We start from the raw sequence: 18,214 nt of genomic DNA, 5'->3' as shown, positions 1-18,214 counted from the left end.
ATATTCAGCTCTTTCTTCCACTGCTTCCTTGTTTATGGAAGGATTTTTTCTTAAAATCCAGCATTCCCTGTGGTCTGAATTGCTTCATGCTGCCTGTTTGCTCTGTTGCTTAGTGCTATTTGCTAATCACACTTATTGTTATAGGTCTCACCTGTTACTAGGTGGCTGCTATCAGAAGCCAGCTGTGCTGTTTGGAACTGGCTATTAATGGTGTCAATTTGGGGCAAATACCCTCTTAAGTTTAAAAATAAGACTTCCAAAACATTTTCACTTGTCATTACAGTCATTACAGTTACTTACAAGTTAAATTACAAGATCAAAATATATATGTTTATCTATTTTCCCCAGTAGGTTTTTATTTTGAACACAAAAACTGTATTTATGTTTGCAGCTCAAATGCTGGAATTATTCTAATACATGACAATTCGTAAGAGATTTGCAATAGAAATAGACAAATCTGTTCTCAGTGTTCATAATTAGATTAAAAAGAAGACATGAAATGGGGATATGTAATTTAAATCTTTCAAATCTTTTTTGATTCACTAATTGGGAGTGTTGCAATGTAGGAAAAAACAGAGTGTTTATAAATTTGCAGTGTTTCTTTACAGACCCTTTTTTTCAAACAGGGTTGATTCATTACCATCTGACAGCTGCTGTTTTGTGGGCTTCAAAAAAAGAGTTGAAGTCTTCAGTATAATTCCAAGGATATGTATCAGTGCGGCAAAAGCCGATGACAACTTAAATCCCTGTTGCCAAGGATATATGGGTGTATAAGCTGAGCCATGTGTGAATTTTCCAGGTCAGGCTCAATCATAGTTACACTGTGCAATGAAGGGTGGGGAAGGCCTGAATTCACTCAGGCAGGTGTTGTTCAAACAGGGTAATGCAGCAGGGTGCAAGAGGCCAAGTCCCTGCAGCAGCGAGCCACATTGTGGCTTTACAGCCATATAGCTGGCCCACGCTAGAAGCCCTGCCCTTCTGCAAAGCTGCTCTTCCCAGAGGCGGCCCTGCCTTCAGCTCCAGCACTAGCTCATCTGGTATCTTTGCATCGCATCCCCTCGCACAGCACAAGCCTGGCCTTTGCCAAGCGGAGGAGGAACTCCTTGCACGTCCCGGTTCCTCCAGCCCTGAGCCTCTCTGCCGAAACTTGCCCAACACCACAAACTATGCAGATGCAGAAAGAACATCAGCGGTCGGTTGGGTGGGAGGGAGCTGCTGTGGCTGGTGGTTCAGTAGGTGGCATTGTTCTCTTGGAGATTGTGTGAAAGCGAAGTTTGGCTCCCCAGCAGGGAGGAGCACCCAGCTGCAGTTGTTTTGCTGAGGGTGTGACAATAATCAAGAGGTCTGGCTTCCTGTGGTTATTAATGGCTTCTGGTGATTTCTGGACCATTCTTTCAATCTGATTTCAATTCACTTTAATCGCTCCCATAGAGCAACTACGCTCTTCCCAAGGCTCCCTCAAGACTTTTTATGGACATGGGACTGTCTGCTGTGGTCTGTCCTGAACTGCACAGCACTTGTGGTTTTGGTCCTCTGTCTTATGAGCAATGAGGAAAGCAAAGTCTGCTTTAAATGAACTGTGTGACAAACACTCAGCTTCAGAAAGAACAAGGGTGAGTGGGCATTCATGTACCAAATTTAGAAGATCTGCAAAAGTTTGTGGGAGTTTCTGTTTGACAGGTGCTTTACAGATGTGATTTACTAATATTAATGGATTTTTATAGAAACATAAGACTTTTCCCTCAATCTGTCAGTTTCATGACACTAGTCCTTTGTAGTTTTAACACAGTATTATAATAATTTGGTTATAAACAAAGGCTTCCCTTCAACATTCACTAGGAAATGCCTAAATACACTGTGCAAGAAAAACTGTATTTTATATGGCAATATTATGCCTTACTTTTTAATAGTGATACCAAAAGAATGTGTTTGTATAAAAATAAAAATTAGTGAAAAATATGTATGGAAGACAGAACTAGAGATTGGTCATCTCAAAATCCCAGATCTTACTGCTCCCAAATGTTATAATGAGACTTCAAAATCTATCTCCAAACTTTAACTGGCCCATCTCTCTGTTGTGGTGCCCAAAGACTGGCCTTGGGTCACCCCATGTCCCTAGGCATATAGATAGGGAAAAATGGTCCATCTGGTGAGATGAAGATAAGACAGAAGCCTTTCCAGCAATATCTGTAATGCAACCATGGCTGTGACAACCATGCTCCTGGGAGATGATCAGTCCTGTTAAACAATTTGGATGCCCCATGTGAGCTCTTCCTAGGTTCCTGTCTTATTAACTCTTGAGTGGGATACACGATGTAATCATAAGAGGAGAGAACGTTAGAAGGAGATGCAGGTTAGTAATTAAGAAGTCCATTGAAAGATTAGTGCTCTGTCACAGCCTCTGCACTCAGGACAACACATCAACCATTTCTTACACAGGGTCAAAGTATACTTCAAGTCTTCAGTACTGATGACAGGCAGGCAAGTACCCCCTGCGAAAGTACATGATCATCTAGCAAATGGTCATTTTGAAAAAAAAGAAGGAAAATTTGAAAAAATAAATATGTTCTGTCCGTACAAAATCATGACGTGCAACTAGACATACAGCAGTAGAGGGCTGGCCAAGATGTAGGAAAGACTTCTGTGGCCTGAGGTGGACTATCCCTCCATGCCTTTGAATGGAGAGGGTAATTACACCATTATTCTGGATGACTTTTATGAGGTTGCACATGATGGAAAGGACAATAGCTTCCTGAATCCAATTTTCTTCCCACGCAAGGGCAATCACAATTTGTCCCTAAATATTGCTGTGTCCTAGTAATATATACATTTATTCCTCTATCTGTAGTGCTGAGAACATTGTGCTGCTTCATTACAGAAATCCATAAACTTGTGTAACATTTCTTAAATAGTGTCTTGGAGAGCTGGTAGCTTGGAATAAACAAGCAGTTTTGTCAAAGGAAAACAAAACATACCAACTCTAACTTTGCACAGATGATTTTGCAGCATCGAGGCCTACTTCTTCACTGAATGGGGGTTATAAATTACCTCTGAGCCATTCTGCTTCCAGTTACTCCATCTGTAATCATTCTAGTGTGGTTTCTAACGGAAATGTATACATATAAACATGAAAATACTTCCTGTCCATGTTGAGAGGAAGGTTTCTTGGGATTCATTTGACAGACAACATATCATGAAACCCTTAAATAGTAATTAACTAGCACGTTTTGGACAGACTTTTCAAGCAAAAGCATCTGTGCATAAAGCAAAGTAAAACACTTCTCATTTGACATTAAATATGACTTGGCACAGATGTGAATCTTTGGCCCTATACCCAGGGCTTTTTTATCTGGGGACAGGGGAAGGACAAAAAGAAAGATGGGAAAGGTTTTTTGTAAACATTGCTCTCTGACTTCCTCAGAAACAGTTGCTTTGACTGGACTCATTTGACCAGAGCAGCCATTTACATTGTAAACAGCCACCTCTGAAGCAGATATTTATAAGAATTGCTTCTAAGGGACAGTTGATCTCATCTGGAAGAACATCTAACACAGGTCAGGTGGGGGAAAGTGCCTGCTGCTCTCCTGAGCATGAAGGAAGCTTCATCCAGATGGAGGTCAGCTTCCTCCCCAGCACCCTCCTGACTGTAATGCTTCTCCACATGCCTGGTCTCGGAGCTCTCTCTTCAGCCTGGACCCAAAACTGTCAAGTGAGTTTCTTAGTATGAAATTAACTGCGGACTGCACCGCAGGGGAGCAAGGATCTTCAGTGGGATGAGAGAGGGACAGGACAAGAGAGAACATGATAGAGGTCTTCAAAATCATGAGTGGCAGAGGAGGTGAAGGAGGAACAACAGCTCACTGTCTTAGCGAAACAACCACGGGACATCCAGTGAAACAGCTAGCGGCAGGTTTCATAGCAAAATAAAGAGGGTATTTCTTCACGTAACATCTAGATTAGCTGTGGGACTGCTTGCCACAGGACATTGCAGGTGCTAAAAGTCAACACAGGTTCAAATGCAGGCTAGAAAAATCAGTGGAAGAAAAATTCCTACAAGACACGACCAGTAATTCAGCAAGTCCTTGACATTCAAATTTCTGACAGTTTGGACAATATTCTGGGCGAGTCGAGACTGTGTATACATGCACTGTTCTTTCTTAATTTCTTTTATTGTTCTGTCTTGCACTTCTTCTTCGTTATCCATCACTAATTGCTGTGATCTGGATGGACCTTCCACCTGATCCAGTAGAGCTGTCCCTACATGCACACGCTTAGCTGCAGCGTGATGAAAGCTAATCCCTACTTCTTTCTCCAGTGCTTATCTTGTATGCAACATTTGACTGCTTCTCACCACAGAATTATTATTATTCTTGTTTCTTCACTACTAGGAAAAAGCTCCCTCTTCTCCTGAAGGCTGTCAGTTTTTCCATATAGTCAGCATAGTGTGTCTTCCGGTTAAGGGATTAAAGAGAAAACCTGAATTCTCAATGGATTTAGTTTTAATACTTTCTAACTGTTTCAGTCAATCTCTCTCCCTTGATAATCTGAGTGTGCATGATCTACTGTTCTTCAGGGCCAAATATTACCTGCTTCTCTGAAGTTACCTCAGACATGACCAGATCAGATGACTCAAAGGTGCAGTTTGCACCTGCAGTTTATTAACTGAACTTTTAAAAGTAGCTGAAAACCTTGAGTGAATCACTTCTGAGATGCCTGAAAACCCTGGAGCTTAAGAACTCTTGGACACTCATTGGAGAAAAAACACATTTCTTCAGAAACTTGTGATAAATGCTACTTCTTCCCACCCTAGGTACAGAAACATTAGAAACTTTGGAAGAGTCTGCCCCAATAAAATCAGTGTATATAGTAACTTCCAGTAAATTTTGTACAGGAAATAAAACACATGCTGTGTTAATATGCTTATTTCCTTTCAAGTAAAATACGAGATTAATTATATAATCACTGATATTTACATATAGTCCAGTGCTTATTGTCATACATAGTACTAAAGGAAACAGCTGCCACCTGGTGCCTTGAGCCTCCACAACAGGGATCTACTGAGAAGATCTGGATTTCTGAAAATTTTTAGCAAAAAATACAGATAGGATTTCTTACCAAATATTTCAGACAGTTTCTTACCAAATATTTTGTATGCCAAAAATTGCATTTTCAGCCAACTCTACTCAGCACACTAATAATCACCATAAAACATCATGTTACCCCATCTTAATTTTACATTTTCCTTTGTAACCACCTCAGACTTCTCAGAAGAGAACTACATTGTCAAACTTGACAAGAAAACGTTGCAAAGAAAGAATTATCCTCAGCCTTTCCTGTATACAGAGTGAAGCAATCAGCTGGCTATAGCTGTTTATGCACACAGAAATCTTCCGTTTTCCCTAGGTGATCTTCATAATATTTGCATAGTCAAGAACCCAACAATACGCGAGGGCTGTTGGGACTGTCTTGAACCGGACAGGTGGTCACGTCGGCAGCCTTCCCTCACTGCAGCTGAGCATGGTTTAGGTTGCGGTTAATGGCTCCTCAAAGCACCGCAGCTGTGGGAGGAAATTCCACTCTTCTTGGCTGGGTGAATGACAGGAGAGCAGGGAAGTAAACATGAAATTAGTAAATGTGATTGTGTACCATTAAACCCTCTCCAAACCGCACAACGGTATTGGATTGGTACAAGTCAGTGGTTGGTCTTGGGCTGGAATCACTGAGATGAAATGAGCCCAGAGCACAGGACTGGTGCAACTAGGCATGTGCTGCTTAAAACCTCATCTTTCAATTCAGTTGTCTCTGAACCTGGCGCATCAGCCCTGTGCTACATCGAGGAGAAAAGGTATCCTGAATTAGGAAAGGAAAGGGATGCGGTGACTGCATTTCAGCCTGCAGCTGTGTCAGTGTTATTCCCATCACCAGGCCAGGGGCTGCACGTTGGACAGAGGCTCCTGGACGAGGAAATTCCTGTGGTTCAGCACTTTCACTCATGAAACGGTCCAGCACTGGCTCTGGCATACTCTCACCATCTGCCTACTGCTGTTCACTCTGTGGTTACTCTCCCTCCGTTTTTAAGTAAACAGAGCATAAGGCCTGAACCCACTGACACTTTGTATGTGAGCTGTGAGAAAGAAAAGGCTCTTTTTTGCCCTCTCTCCCTTTCCTTTCCATGTATTCACACGGGCCTCCCATAAGGATTCCTGGTAGTGGTTTGGGCGTCTGAAATGTAAAGGTCGCTTCTGCAGAAGAATGATACGTAATGCATACATAGCTGTGGTGAAGAGGCTGGGTAAACATTTCCAGGCATAGGCTGAAATTTCTGCAAATATGTATTTAGTTTGTAAATATTTCCACAATTTAGTCCCTGTCTCATACAGTTATATGCAAGTTTCATCCAAGAGAGTTTTAAATCTGTCTTAAGGTTTCCAACAGCTTTTAAGATGTTTCAAATGATATGCCTGTTTTACAAATGGGAGATCTTCCTAAGACAAAGTCAAAAGATTTGTCAAAACTCAAAAGGTCAGTGACAGGACCAAGATTAAATTGCAGTAGTGATGACCCTAATTCCACTCAACTACTCATTGTTACCTGTCCCTGTCTATATACTGTGTATTGATGCAATGTGAAGTCCTTCAGCATAAAGGACTGGAGTTTTTAGTGGAAAGCAAAAGTTTGAGAAAACGAGTGCGTTTCTGTTCTAGAAGGTGTTAGAGAAAAGTATGTTAGAGCTGCCTCTAACAATGTTTGTTTCTAACAAGACATCAACAAGGTATTTTGCCATGGGAACTCACAAAAGTTTCATACATCTGCCAGCCAAAATGCTGTTCAAACTCAAAGGTGTTATGTGACAATTGTACCATTCCACCCAGTGAAGAAGACAAATGGCTGTGGGAAAAAGCGATCCAAAGCTCTCTGGAGACACAGAAAGATTTCTGTTGAGTTCAGTGAGTGTTGGGTGACACCGTTAAGAATGCAGAAATAATCAATTAATCAAATATTTAAGTTTACTCATACAGAACTAAGCACATTTTCTCCTCTAGAAATGTACTAGACACCAAACAGATCTAAGAGCTTGAGTTCGAACAGGAATAACTGCAGCAATATGAGAAAACTTGTACATATGCTGAAGAAAGAAAATTTTCTACTGTAAGTTCAGGTACATGTGGAATCAGCTGCAAAAATATGAAGTGATTATTGAAATTATGCAATTCCCCCCCAGAAAACCACCTGTGGGCCAAGATTAATTCCAGACTGTTTCAATATACAAATATTTGCCTGTGTTTCTTCTTAGGCATACTTCTAAGCAATGTCTTTAAAAACTTATTTGCCAAAACCAGATTAACCAGAATGTAAAAAATAAGAAATGACGTATGCTTATATAAACTGAATATGTTATAGACATTGGCAAACTTGTATGATAATTATCTCTTCCAGAGAAGGTCATCTTGTATCATGTGCTTTATAATAGAGAGATGCTTGTGTAATACAATTATCCAAACCACTTGGATGACACCAGCTAAGTCAGGACCAGAATTTCTTATGGGTCAGTTCTGGATTATTTCTGCATATTATACAACAAGACTGCTTATCACAAAATGCTTAAACGGTACTGGGAGCAGGACAGGACCTGCAAGCCCAAGCCCAGCACCCTGGACTCCCTGACCCACTTAAGCACCCTAACCGTGGGGCTACATAGCCACACCTTCTCCTATTTTCTTTCTTTCCCCATGGATCCTTGCATACTTCGCTTCAACAGGGGGGGTGGAAAATAATGGTCCTTCCAACCTAGATGAAAACCTTGTGTCTGGAGTATTCATATGGCAGATAGGAGCCGTGGGTTTGAACCCTCTTGGTTTGGGAGCCCCTGGAGCTCTGATCTCAGAGTCTTTGTGCAATGCTTTTATCCCCAGACAACTATACAAACAGTGAGTAATACCACCTCCTCCTGTGGCTGCATATTAAAGGATAATGTTAGAAAGCTACATGGTTCTTAAATACAGGTTTAGGGGTTGTGAAAGAAGTTAGGAGCTTCTGTCCTTAGGATTTTAGGCATTCTATAGGACTGAACCCTGCAACCATCTAATCTTCCAAACTTGCTTGCTGATCTACTGATAAAAAGCCGGAACTTCTTTTCACAGGGATCACCGAGTTCCAAAACATGGGGGTCCGTCGTACTTACTTTTTGTAGTAACTTGTGAGTGACAATCTCAAACACTCTGTAAACATTAGTCCCAGAGCATCCGGGGGAACTAACATAAATTTTTCTCAATTCACAACAAACAAGCAAGGAAATGCTCAAATGTAGTGCCTAAGAAGCAAAATGCATCAGTTGTCCTAGTGCATATTCTGTCTTGGGGATAGCATAGACCTAAAATATGCATATATTTTTGTCCTTCATGAATTATTTTAGACTGCATCCATTCTAATTAGGTTCTTAGATAAGACTGAATAGTGAGTTTCTGTCTGTTTTTCCAGTTTCTGAATTCACCCTTTGGCTCAGTGACTAGCTTCCATTTTATGTCTCTGGAGAGCACAACGTACTGCCTGAATAACTATGCTGTTTTATGTCCAAGGCACTTATCTGCTTCCATTAAACCATGTTGAGATTTAAAATTAACACAAGAGAAGGGAAAACTACTCTGATCCAGATTTTCATCTCAGCTACTTTGGTATAAATTCAATGATTAAAATTCTAGTGGAATTCTCTTTTCCTTGAGATTTTTCTAAACTGTTAACCATTTCAACAGTAAACAGTTAAAAGCTGAGATAATTCAGGTTTTATCATATTTCTCCCTTTTGCCAAAATAGACTTAACTGAGAAAAGATGGAAAAATTATTAAGGGAAAGTAGTGGCCTGAAACTCTGTTCTTGTCAAAAATAATTAAGGGGTAGTCTTACAGAGGCAGAGTTGCAACATTTTGTAATTATAGAGTGACTGAAGAGTTATCCAACCTGTCATGGAAGCTGAAGGATGATTATTTAGACTTACAGTTGACAGATGATTAAATAACAGTAACAAAACCACATTGACTGAAAGTAAAACAGTTAAATTAGTTTAAAGGACTTTTACTATACTGGTGACGTGAGATACTTGGAGTCCCAGCCGGCGCCATGTACTCCACAAACTCCGATTGCTTTCTTCCACTTGTTGTCCATCACATTCGTTCATCTTAACTGTGTTCAATATCCTGTCCATATTTTCCTTGTCCAACTCAAATACTGCTAGGCAAAGGTAGTAATTTTGAATTCTGCTCATTATTTTTTATCACTATTCTGTTCATGTCAGGGAATACAAGAACAGGATACGTAAATATTTAAACACAAAAATATGTGGGGAGTAAGCCTGTAAAGTCATCACTGATAGAACTGTTCAGACAAATAACCTTTGCCAGCAATAAAGTGACCCTAAACCTTACAGACATTTGGCAAATACTCTTTAGTCTTCCACTGTAGGTATTTTCTTGTGAAACTTCTGAACCTTTTTAATGGTCTTCCCAGTTCATACCCCGCAGACCTTGAATATTCCTATAGAAATCCGTATGCCTTAGGATTTAGCCAGCAGCTTCTCCAAAATGGCTCCTGTAGGTATTCCTATCTCCCCTTACTTCTTGTTGAACTGTTGATAAGTGAGAAAGCATCTTCTGAGGGTCCTTGGGGCCACTGACCCATGTATGAGTTTTGGGTCCATAGCACAAAGCAGGGTGCTTACTTCCCAAGAGGTAAAAGCCTCACCAGGACGCTGTTCTCCTACCAGACAGATTTTGCTTCATACAGGAGTGAAGGGAATGAAGAAGACCTACTGCAAATGACAGTAACCTCAATGCTGAAGTAATATCGATGTAACTACAGTAGTCTTAGGACACATTGATCTAAAAAGGGATCAGAACATGGGAAGAGGTATTGTCCTTTATTAATCAGCTCATAGACCTGGAAGATGGGCAGTTTTTTGATTGCGTTTGCTGTCATTTATTATCATGCCTGATAAAATGGACTCTGAACCTGAAAGGAATGGACCACAGCTTGGGGCTTAGCATTATAAGACTGCAATAAGACGGCTAAATCTTCACAAAGTGAACTTGATTCATTGTCAGAGTCATCTGTAGATCAGATCTAATTACTTCTAATCATATTGCTTCATAATCAATGAATGAACATTTTTCAGTACATTTGAGAAATTAGTGCCTTTTTTAGTAATACAAGGATTTTACTAGAAATCCTGTTATCAAACTAATGATCAGCACTAGGGAGAGGATCTCAACTGTAGTGTTTTTCATAGTTTACATGCTTTAGCAGTGTGATTTAGTGAGGTTACATTGCAAAATGTATTTATGATTTTTATCACAATATTTATTTGAAGTTCTATATGTTGTTCTAATTTCACTAGATAAGTAGTCTGCCATAAGCTGTTTGCACCCTTTAGAGTTGACATAATTTATTAAATCCTTTTCAATACAGGGCTTTTTAGATTATGTAGTGGCTGTGTGCATAGTATATTGCATTCACAAGCTCAAACATATGGTATTAACAGGGAGTGATGGCTCTGACAACTTCCTTTTCTAAATAATGAAACTTTTTTGATTAAGGGCTGAAGATGCCAAGGTAGCCATTCTGTAATCTAACAAACATGTTCACAGATGTACTGGAACACATGGTCATCAACACATGTCTGTAAACTCACATAAGTATAATGTGAATCACCCTTGGAACTATCCCACAAAAGCTTGATCCAAAGTCTATTTAAATCTATAGAAAGATTCCCACCGATTTTGTTATGCTGTAGATGAGGTCCAAAAGGGATGATTACGGATGTTTCTTTGCAGAAGGCAGGTTATCAACTTCTTTAAGAATAGATGAAATCCTCTCATGGCAAAACCATTGACTTTGTTGAGATCAGGATTTTCCCTATGTATGTTTAGACAATCAATCAGCTTTATGTGCTCTTTAATGACCAAGAAGCAATGCTGATAAATCTGGAAATTCCATCAGGAATAATTGATCTTCAGCTGCATAAAGTATCTCTGCCAATGAACTACAACTGATATTCTTACACAATATTGAGATATTTTAGGGAATGTACACTCATTCTTCATTCAGACATCTACTTTATCCTCAGTCCCTGCTGGGATTCAGAGACCAAGTGCTCCTTTGCGTTTTCACATGCAAGCTAATTAATGTCAGTGCTGGTGCCGTTAAAAATCGCATGATAGCTAGCATGCTCGCGTAAAGAAGTAGAAATATTGGTTCAAATCTCTCCTCTGCCCTGTGTGGCCTGAACTTGCATCTTCCGTGTCCTAGGAAGCTGCCTGGACTCCTATGAATGGGCATGATATATGATTAAAGCTGTCCTAATTTCTATCAGATGTTTAAGTATTCACTGAAGGGCTTATGGGAATGTAGGTCTTTCTTCTCATGGCTGAGTGCCCCAGAAGCACAAAACCGGAGATTTATTTAGACATTGGGTAATTTGTCCTCCATTTGTTTTCTTTCTCTGCACCCCAAAATAATTATTAGCTAGTCCCGGGAGACCTCAGAAAGAGAGGTTTTGGGGACTTTTCTCACTCTGCCTTAGCAGTTTGAGCACTCCTCCAGGAGACATGGTTTAAGTGCTCTTGATAAGAGGAGAGCTGCAGAATAAGAAGTTACTGTCACTGCCAGATTGAACAAATTCAGGTACCAGCAATGAATGATGTTTGGCTGAAATCAAGCTGCCACTGGAGTCAGTAAGAAAGGAGAAAAATCGTGTTTTCGTTCGTAATGAAAACAGGCACACAAATTGAAAAGGAGGAACTTCAAGCTAATACTGTTTAATTTTCTAAGAATTCTGCCCCTGTTTCCTAATTTACTCTTTTTTGTTATTTTTTAGGACACGGCTTTAAGGGTTTTCTTTTCTGTAAATTTCATCAGCTGGCATCTTTTTTAAAAATGTAACCGTTTTTGTTCTTTCCTGCAGGTCCTGTTGCCACCATATGATGATCCTGTGAATGGAGCTGCTAAAGATCCACCACCACCTTATGTGTCAGCATAAGTGAGACAGTGCTGTGTACCTAGGGAGGAGAGCTTTACTTTTCAGACATTGGAGCAATAGTTTGGTAATTTCACTTCCAGGATATAACCTCTGTGGGTTATACATCGCTGTTTTGCTGACATATTGAAACATAAATTGTATGATTACAATTCTGTAGATAGTTTTAATAATTTGCTGCAACTACAGTAGTGTTTCAGAAACTAGTGAACTAGTTTCAAAACAATTCTGGGTAGCGCTAAAGTTATGGTAGTCACTGAATAGCTTTTTCCACCATGTCTGACATGCAGTGCTAGAGAACATAGAACTTTGCATTCTCAATCAGGTTCAGAGTGTAACTTTCTTTTGTTTATTTGTAAAACTTCCAAAGCATTACAAATTTGTTTCTCAGATGCCCACTTTCACCTTCAGAATACAGACCAAGTCCAAAAAAAGTGACGTTCCCCTTCATTCCTGTTCTACAAGAATTTATTAAGTTGTTATGCTATGAAGGATGATGACTGCAAGAAGAATGAGCCTTACACACTATTCTCATGAACCTGGCTAATGGGAAAAAAATTTAATTGGGAAGAACAGGTATGGGAAATGAGAGCAGACAAAGCACTCTGTGATGTGTAACAAGCCAGAACCTGTGGTCTACAAGGACTCACTTTGTCCCAGCCTGCAACCATTCTAACGCCCCCCCCCCCCCCCAAAAAGAGTTCTTACCAATTTCTGGTAATTTTCTTTTCCTGCCTACACACCTTTTTCCTCCCCACCAACTTCACAAATAGTATTTTGAGGTGATAAAATCCCTGCTTTTAAAGTCCTATGACTTTAAAAGGTGACAAAGCTGCGTCTTTTGCACTCAATATGCAAATGTTTTCCCATTGAAATGTGCCTGTAAATATCGCAATGTTCTGCTGAGTGTGAACTAAATTATGCAGATTCTAAGATATATGTTCCCAACCTATGGGAAACTTATGCATGTAACTTCCTTGAGCATTAGCAGATATGTTTTGCGTGTTTCCCATATACATCAACATGGAGATTTTAGATTCCTTTTATGACTGAACTGGTTGTGCTGAGAATCTTTCTCATGGGACTCATCCATCCATGAATGCTTGTGTGAGGTATTTATTTCTTCCCCAGAGAAGTGCCTCTTGCACACGTAACTTTTTGTTGTTGATGAAGGTTCTACATTTAATTGAAAAGGAACAGGAAAAGGGAATATAATGTCTGTCTCTACCTCTCATCGTTTCCCCCTGTGTTGTCTCCTCTGCATTTGGGGTGATTGAACAGGCTGGAGCTAGACTGATGCCATTGCACACTGCCCCAGGTAAAGGGCAGTGCAGAGCTGAGCCAGTTTGGAGGGGCACCAGAAGAAACCAAGGTGCTGTCTCTCCTGTGACTGGCCTGGTGTATGATTCCACACCCTTCCTAAGGAGGACACCCATTCTCACCCTCCGTGCATTGACTCCATTCTGCAGACTGCAGAAGCGTGGAGCTTCTCCTGCCTTTTTCTGGAAAAGAGCTTTCCAGGGGAACACAGGACCAACAACTTCTTTTCATGGAGGTTGCCATTGTGACCTGTCCTTGCAGAAGCCAGGGAAGGAAGGGCCAGACTCTTTCTGCCTGTCTCTTCCATACCACTGGGAAAAGGCAGGTCCCCATCTGCTTGTTGGAATATTACTTCAGGGTTCATCTACTCTGAGATCAAACTAAGCAATGCTTTTGACTGAATCAATCCTGAATTCCATCCATTGATCTCTGTCATGGTCCTATTGCTTCCTTCAGAGTAACTCCCTGTATTATTATCTCATTACAGTTATCTTCGGGAATTAATCTGAATTTGGGGGTTGGGCTGGCTGGCTGGGCTTTTGAGCTTCATTTTCTTTCATTCTTGACAGATTTGTGAAGGATTTTAAATAGTCATCTGTTTGAGAAAAGCTGGTTGTAAATACATCACATCTGTGTATAGAAACCTCTCTACAATAAAAGGGTGTTTCCTCAAGACTACAGAAATCATTTTTGCTGGTCTTCCAAGCACAAACATACACAAATTCCTGTCCAATCAATCTGACATGGCAGGATTTTCTCTGTAAATTACCTAAACAACAGTTTTTCAGTCCACTCACCAGTCCATTCACAAGCTTTCCCTCCATACTTTATAAATGGAGAACAGAACAGTAAGTTTTATAATTTATTGTACAATAAAAACAAGAGTAATTCAAGCTTTTAGTTCATTGTCCAGAACTGCAGGCAGTTTTCCAGGTCTGATGAAGTGTGTGATACAGAGCAGGGCTATACTGAGCTACACCAAAAGCTGGGGCTTCTTTTTCTCCACATCATTATAGGGATAATGTTGTGCTAATTCACATGAAATTTCTGTGGATTTTAGCGTGTCTTACTAAAGAATCAAGACTTCTTCACACACACCATACGTGCCTAAGTGCGAGTGCATGTGTCCTGCCAGTACTCCTAATACCTTTTGGATTTTGTCCAATTTGAGATAAAGAGGGCAGGGAGGTTATGGTATCAAAACCGTGACATTCCTACACATACTGTAGATAGACAGCTGGGTAGGAGGGAGCAGATCATGTAATGTAAGTTCAGCTCTGCCAATGTATCAGAGCATCCACATGGGCGATAAGCTCCCCAGCTCCCAAAGAAAAACAAGATTCTCTGGGTTACATGAAGAGACACGAACTCCAGCTGAAGGTTTTTTATCCTCGGTTGTTGAATTCATTCTCCATTTCCATGTCTAATCCTGGGGAATTCATACCACCACTTTTCTATAATTCATTTTTAATAGTCAGTCATCTGTGACACAGAAACCCATTAAAAACCTGGCTTCTTAAGTTTCTGTGCTTTGGGAACTGCTTGCTCCTAATAGTGCTTTTTTCACTATTCCTTGCATTTTTTCCTTTCTCCCAGATATTAGGAGCATGTGCTTACTCAAATTGTCTCCTGTTTTCTTATCTTAGACTAATATATCAGTTTATTATTAATAATTTCTAGTAACTTAAGAGTGGAAAGAAAATATTTTCAAGGTATGTTGACATGGAACATCATAAATATGGGGCCAAAAGCAGCAAGTAAGAATCTAAACCTTGATGGTACCAGAAATATAAGTGGATCTTTTGCTGAAATCTTCTAATTTTTTGAAATATCTGTTATAAGGCATTGCAGGCTTCACAAAGCCTACACATGCTAAGGCACAAATCCCATTTCTCTCATCTGTGCCTCATGCTGTTATTCCTGATGGAACAATGCAGCTTCCCTTCATTGTAGACCCATCCATGCATCGTATCAGAGAAAGCCAAGAGGAATTTGTAGTGGTGTGGCACTCATGCTTGTAAGTACATTACATTTTCTAAAACAATTATTAATGACCATTATTTTAGGTCTTAGCCTGTCTGGTCGTCTTTGGGAAAACCTCTGGTTGGTAAAAACAATCCAGGCTTGATACGGTACCAAAGAAGGCCATATCAGATTGATTTATGGCCAGAGAAAAGCTTGGCAAGGAAGCAGAGGGAATGATAGCTAGTCTGAAACAAATTCCACATTCTGTGCTTTCAAAATAGGGCATTCCTCACCACTACCCTGTTGGCCAAAGTATAGCAACTAGGGGAACCATGGACAGTTTTCAGAAATTTTTGCTAACATCAACAAGTCTGCACACTGACGCTTGGAATATGCAAGATGGAAGGCTTGGCTGCCAGTAAGGGCAGAATGGAGAGAAGAGCGGCAACAGGGACAGAGCATGGGAGGACAACGTTCATGTATGCCCTTTAAACAGCACAGAGAGACAGATGTCGTTGCATTGACAGGATTCACTGCTACAAACCTGGTTGGCTTATGTGCTCTCTTTCTCCTGTGCTATGGTCAGGAGGAAATATAATTGCTCCTGTAACCTGTTAGGTTAGCTGTTACGCCAGCTCTGTTTCAGACTTTTATCACTGGAGTGGACGATACCTTGATCTTACTTGTTGTAAGGCAAAGACATCTACAGATTTATTTTTCTAAACCTAAAGGAGTATTGGTTAAATTCCTGCCAAACTGTCTAGTTTGACAGAAGACTCTGAGCTGCTTCTCTGGAGCTAAGTTGTATCCTTAGAGGCTGCTCTCCTTAGAGGTTCTCTCCTTAGAGGCTACTCTCCTTAGAAGCTCTCTCCTTAGAGGCTGCTTCTCTGGAGCTAAGCTATATCCTTCCCATTTACGTGTCTCTATTAGCTGCAGAAATTGCAGTCAGGTACTACAAAAAAGCATTTCTTGCAAAATTTCAGTGCCTATGGCTACAGAGATGTTCCAGCACTATCTCAGTTCACAGCTCTGAGAAACCCAAAACAGCAGTCATAGCTATCTAAAGGGAGGCTTGGCTTTGATATATCAGGATTAGAGTTCTTTCAGAGAAGGACTCTGGTATTTGTAAACGATGTCTCCACACCCATGGATTTGACCCAAAATGGTTCTGCAACGTGGCCAGTTTTTCAGCTGAATAGCTCAGCAGGGTGTGGAAGCCAGATCTGCGACCTTCTGCCTGCAGCCCGTGTCTACCTCCAGCAGAACAGGACACTGAAGCAACAGGAGTGAAAACCTCATTGTCACCCAGCCAGCAGATACAAAGTTATTTCAAAGCAAAAAGGCACTTCTACAACTATATCCTACACAATGAGCTACAAGAGTAGTTTATTTTAATGAAGAGCTTATGGGAAATTTAATGCAGTAAATTACTTTTTTTCTTTCAGATTATTCAAACCTTTCAAACAGGAGGGCTTTTGGAAAGTCATGAAAGGTTTGTCGTTTGTAGCTAGAGCTGGACTTAATGAATTAGTCTGAGCAAAGGACACAGGGTCACTTGGAAGGCTGAATAAACAGCAAGGAGATGAATCAGGCGTGCAGCAGGGCTGGCTACTTGGCTTACAGGAGAAGCTTGCTAGCCAGCAGAGACAGAAGGGCTGTGAAGCTACTCTGAGAGAGGGAGCTGCAGCACGGCAGAGTCTCTGCAGCCATTTCAGAGGACTTCTGTTTGCTCTTTGAGCTCAACATAACCAGCAATAGCAAGGATGAGCCACATCCAACCTTTTAGCCCAGAACCTGGGCTCCATTACGGTACCTAAGTGCATCCTGCTAATAACTCTATCTAATGGATTTCTGGTTTCATATAAACTTTGCCCAAGTATCCAAATACGTCTGGTTTTTGGAGGGGTTGAGAGATATTTTTTGAGATTCCTTCTGCTTCATCATCACAAACTCTGGGAAGTTGATCACCTGTAATTCTGAAACTGTTTCCCCCTCCGAAGTGCCCCATTTCTGGTCCCTTCATGACAGCAGAGGCAAGGATGCAATTAGAGACAGAGGTCCAACATTGGCAGACTTTTAGCATCAAATCCTCTGAGCACATTCAGTGTCAGGATGGGCAACATGTTCTTAAAAATGCAAATACCGTCCTAATACGACAGATGTGTTATACTTTACAGAAGGCAGATCTTTCAGGCTCCTCCCTGGGCCAGAGGCAAGCACAAACAGGCATCCTATCTCTTACGGAGAACAGGTGGCCGGACAGACAATTACCTTTATAGTTATTTTTTGTGTATCACCAGTACACCAGTTTAAGACTGCTAGATAAACAATAAATTGGTGGGACACTCTGGGAGATTGGTACTATTTATATGAATGTGGTCATTCTTGGCAGTATCAGATGCACTCACCTGAGGGCAGCAAGGGCAATGAAAGTAAAGGAACAACGGCAAGAGCTGGCAGTTAGTTACAAATATTTATCTTTTGTGAGTTCATGAAGTCTTCTCCCCACCAAATCGTTAGAAAATTGGAATGGGTTTCATTTCCTTCATTGCATTAGAGCTGAGGATGAAATTAGTGTTATCAGTTGCACAGGCCAGCTTAAATTTCCTGCTATTGTGTGATTCTGCTTCTTTGCTTCTCATAAAGAAAAGGCAACTAAAGAAGTTCAAAATGCTTTTAATGCAGACTAGTTGATACAGTAGTTTTGGGGGGTTTTTTTTCTCAAAAAATATTGATGTTTCCTTCTTTTTTTAATGCAAATGTTTTCCTTTTAAATGTAGATATTTAGTAGAGGTATCTGTGACCACATTTCCATCTTAGGAACTGGCTGGTTTCTGTTTCAAAGGTGTATTTTTTTGTGTGTTTTTTTTATCTTGTGAATTAGCAGCAAAAATAGCCCAAAGC

The 18,214-nt window shown here is 40.5% G+C and overlaps 1 protein-coding gene across 1 annotated transcript in view; it reads left to right on the top strand.

Moving 5' to 3' along the window:
* LAPTM4B (lysosomal protein transmembrane 4 beta) overlaps nt 1–14,020 on the top strand; it is a 62,147-nt gene extending 48,127 nt beyond the window's left edge. The window contains exon 7 of the mRNA XM_082306794.1: nt 11,954–14,020. Within this exon, the coding sequence (XP_082162920.1) occupies nt 11,954–12,028 (75 nt within the window). The 3' untranslated portion in view covers nt 12,029–14,020. The remainder of the gene's footprint in view (nt 1–11,953) is intronic.
* The last annotated feature ends 4,194 nt before the right edge of the window (nt 14,021–18,214 follow it).

Source organism: Platalea leucorodia (assembly GCF_965183815.1).
Source record: "Platalea leucorodia genome assembly, chromosome: 1".
Taxonomy (NCBI): Eukaryota; Metazoa; Chordata; class Aves; order Pelecaniformes; family Threskiornithidae; genus Platalea; species Platalea leucorodia.
Note: the sequence above shows the minus strand (reverse complement) of the source record. Positions and strands in the feature narration are given on the sequence as shown.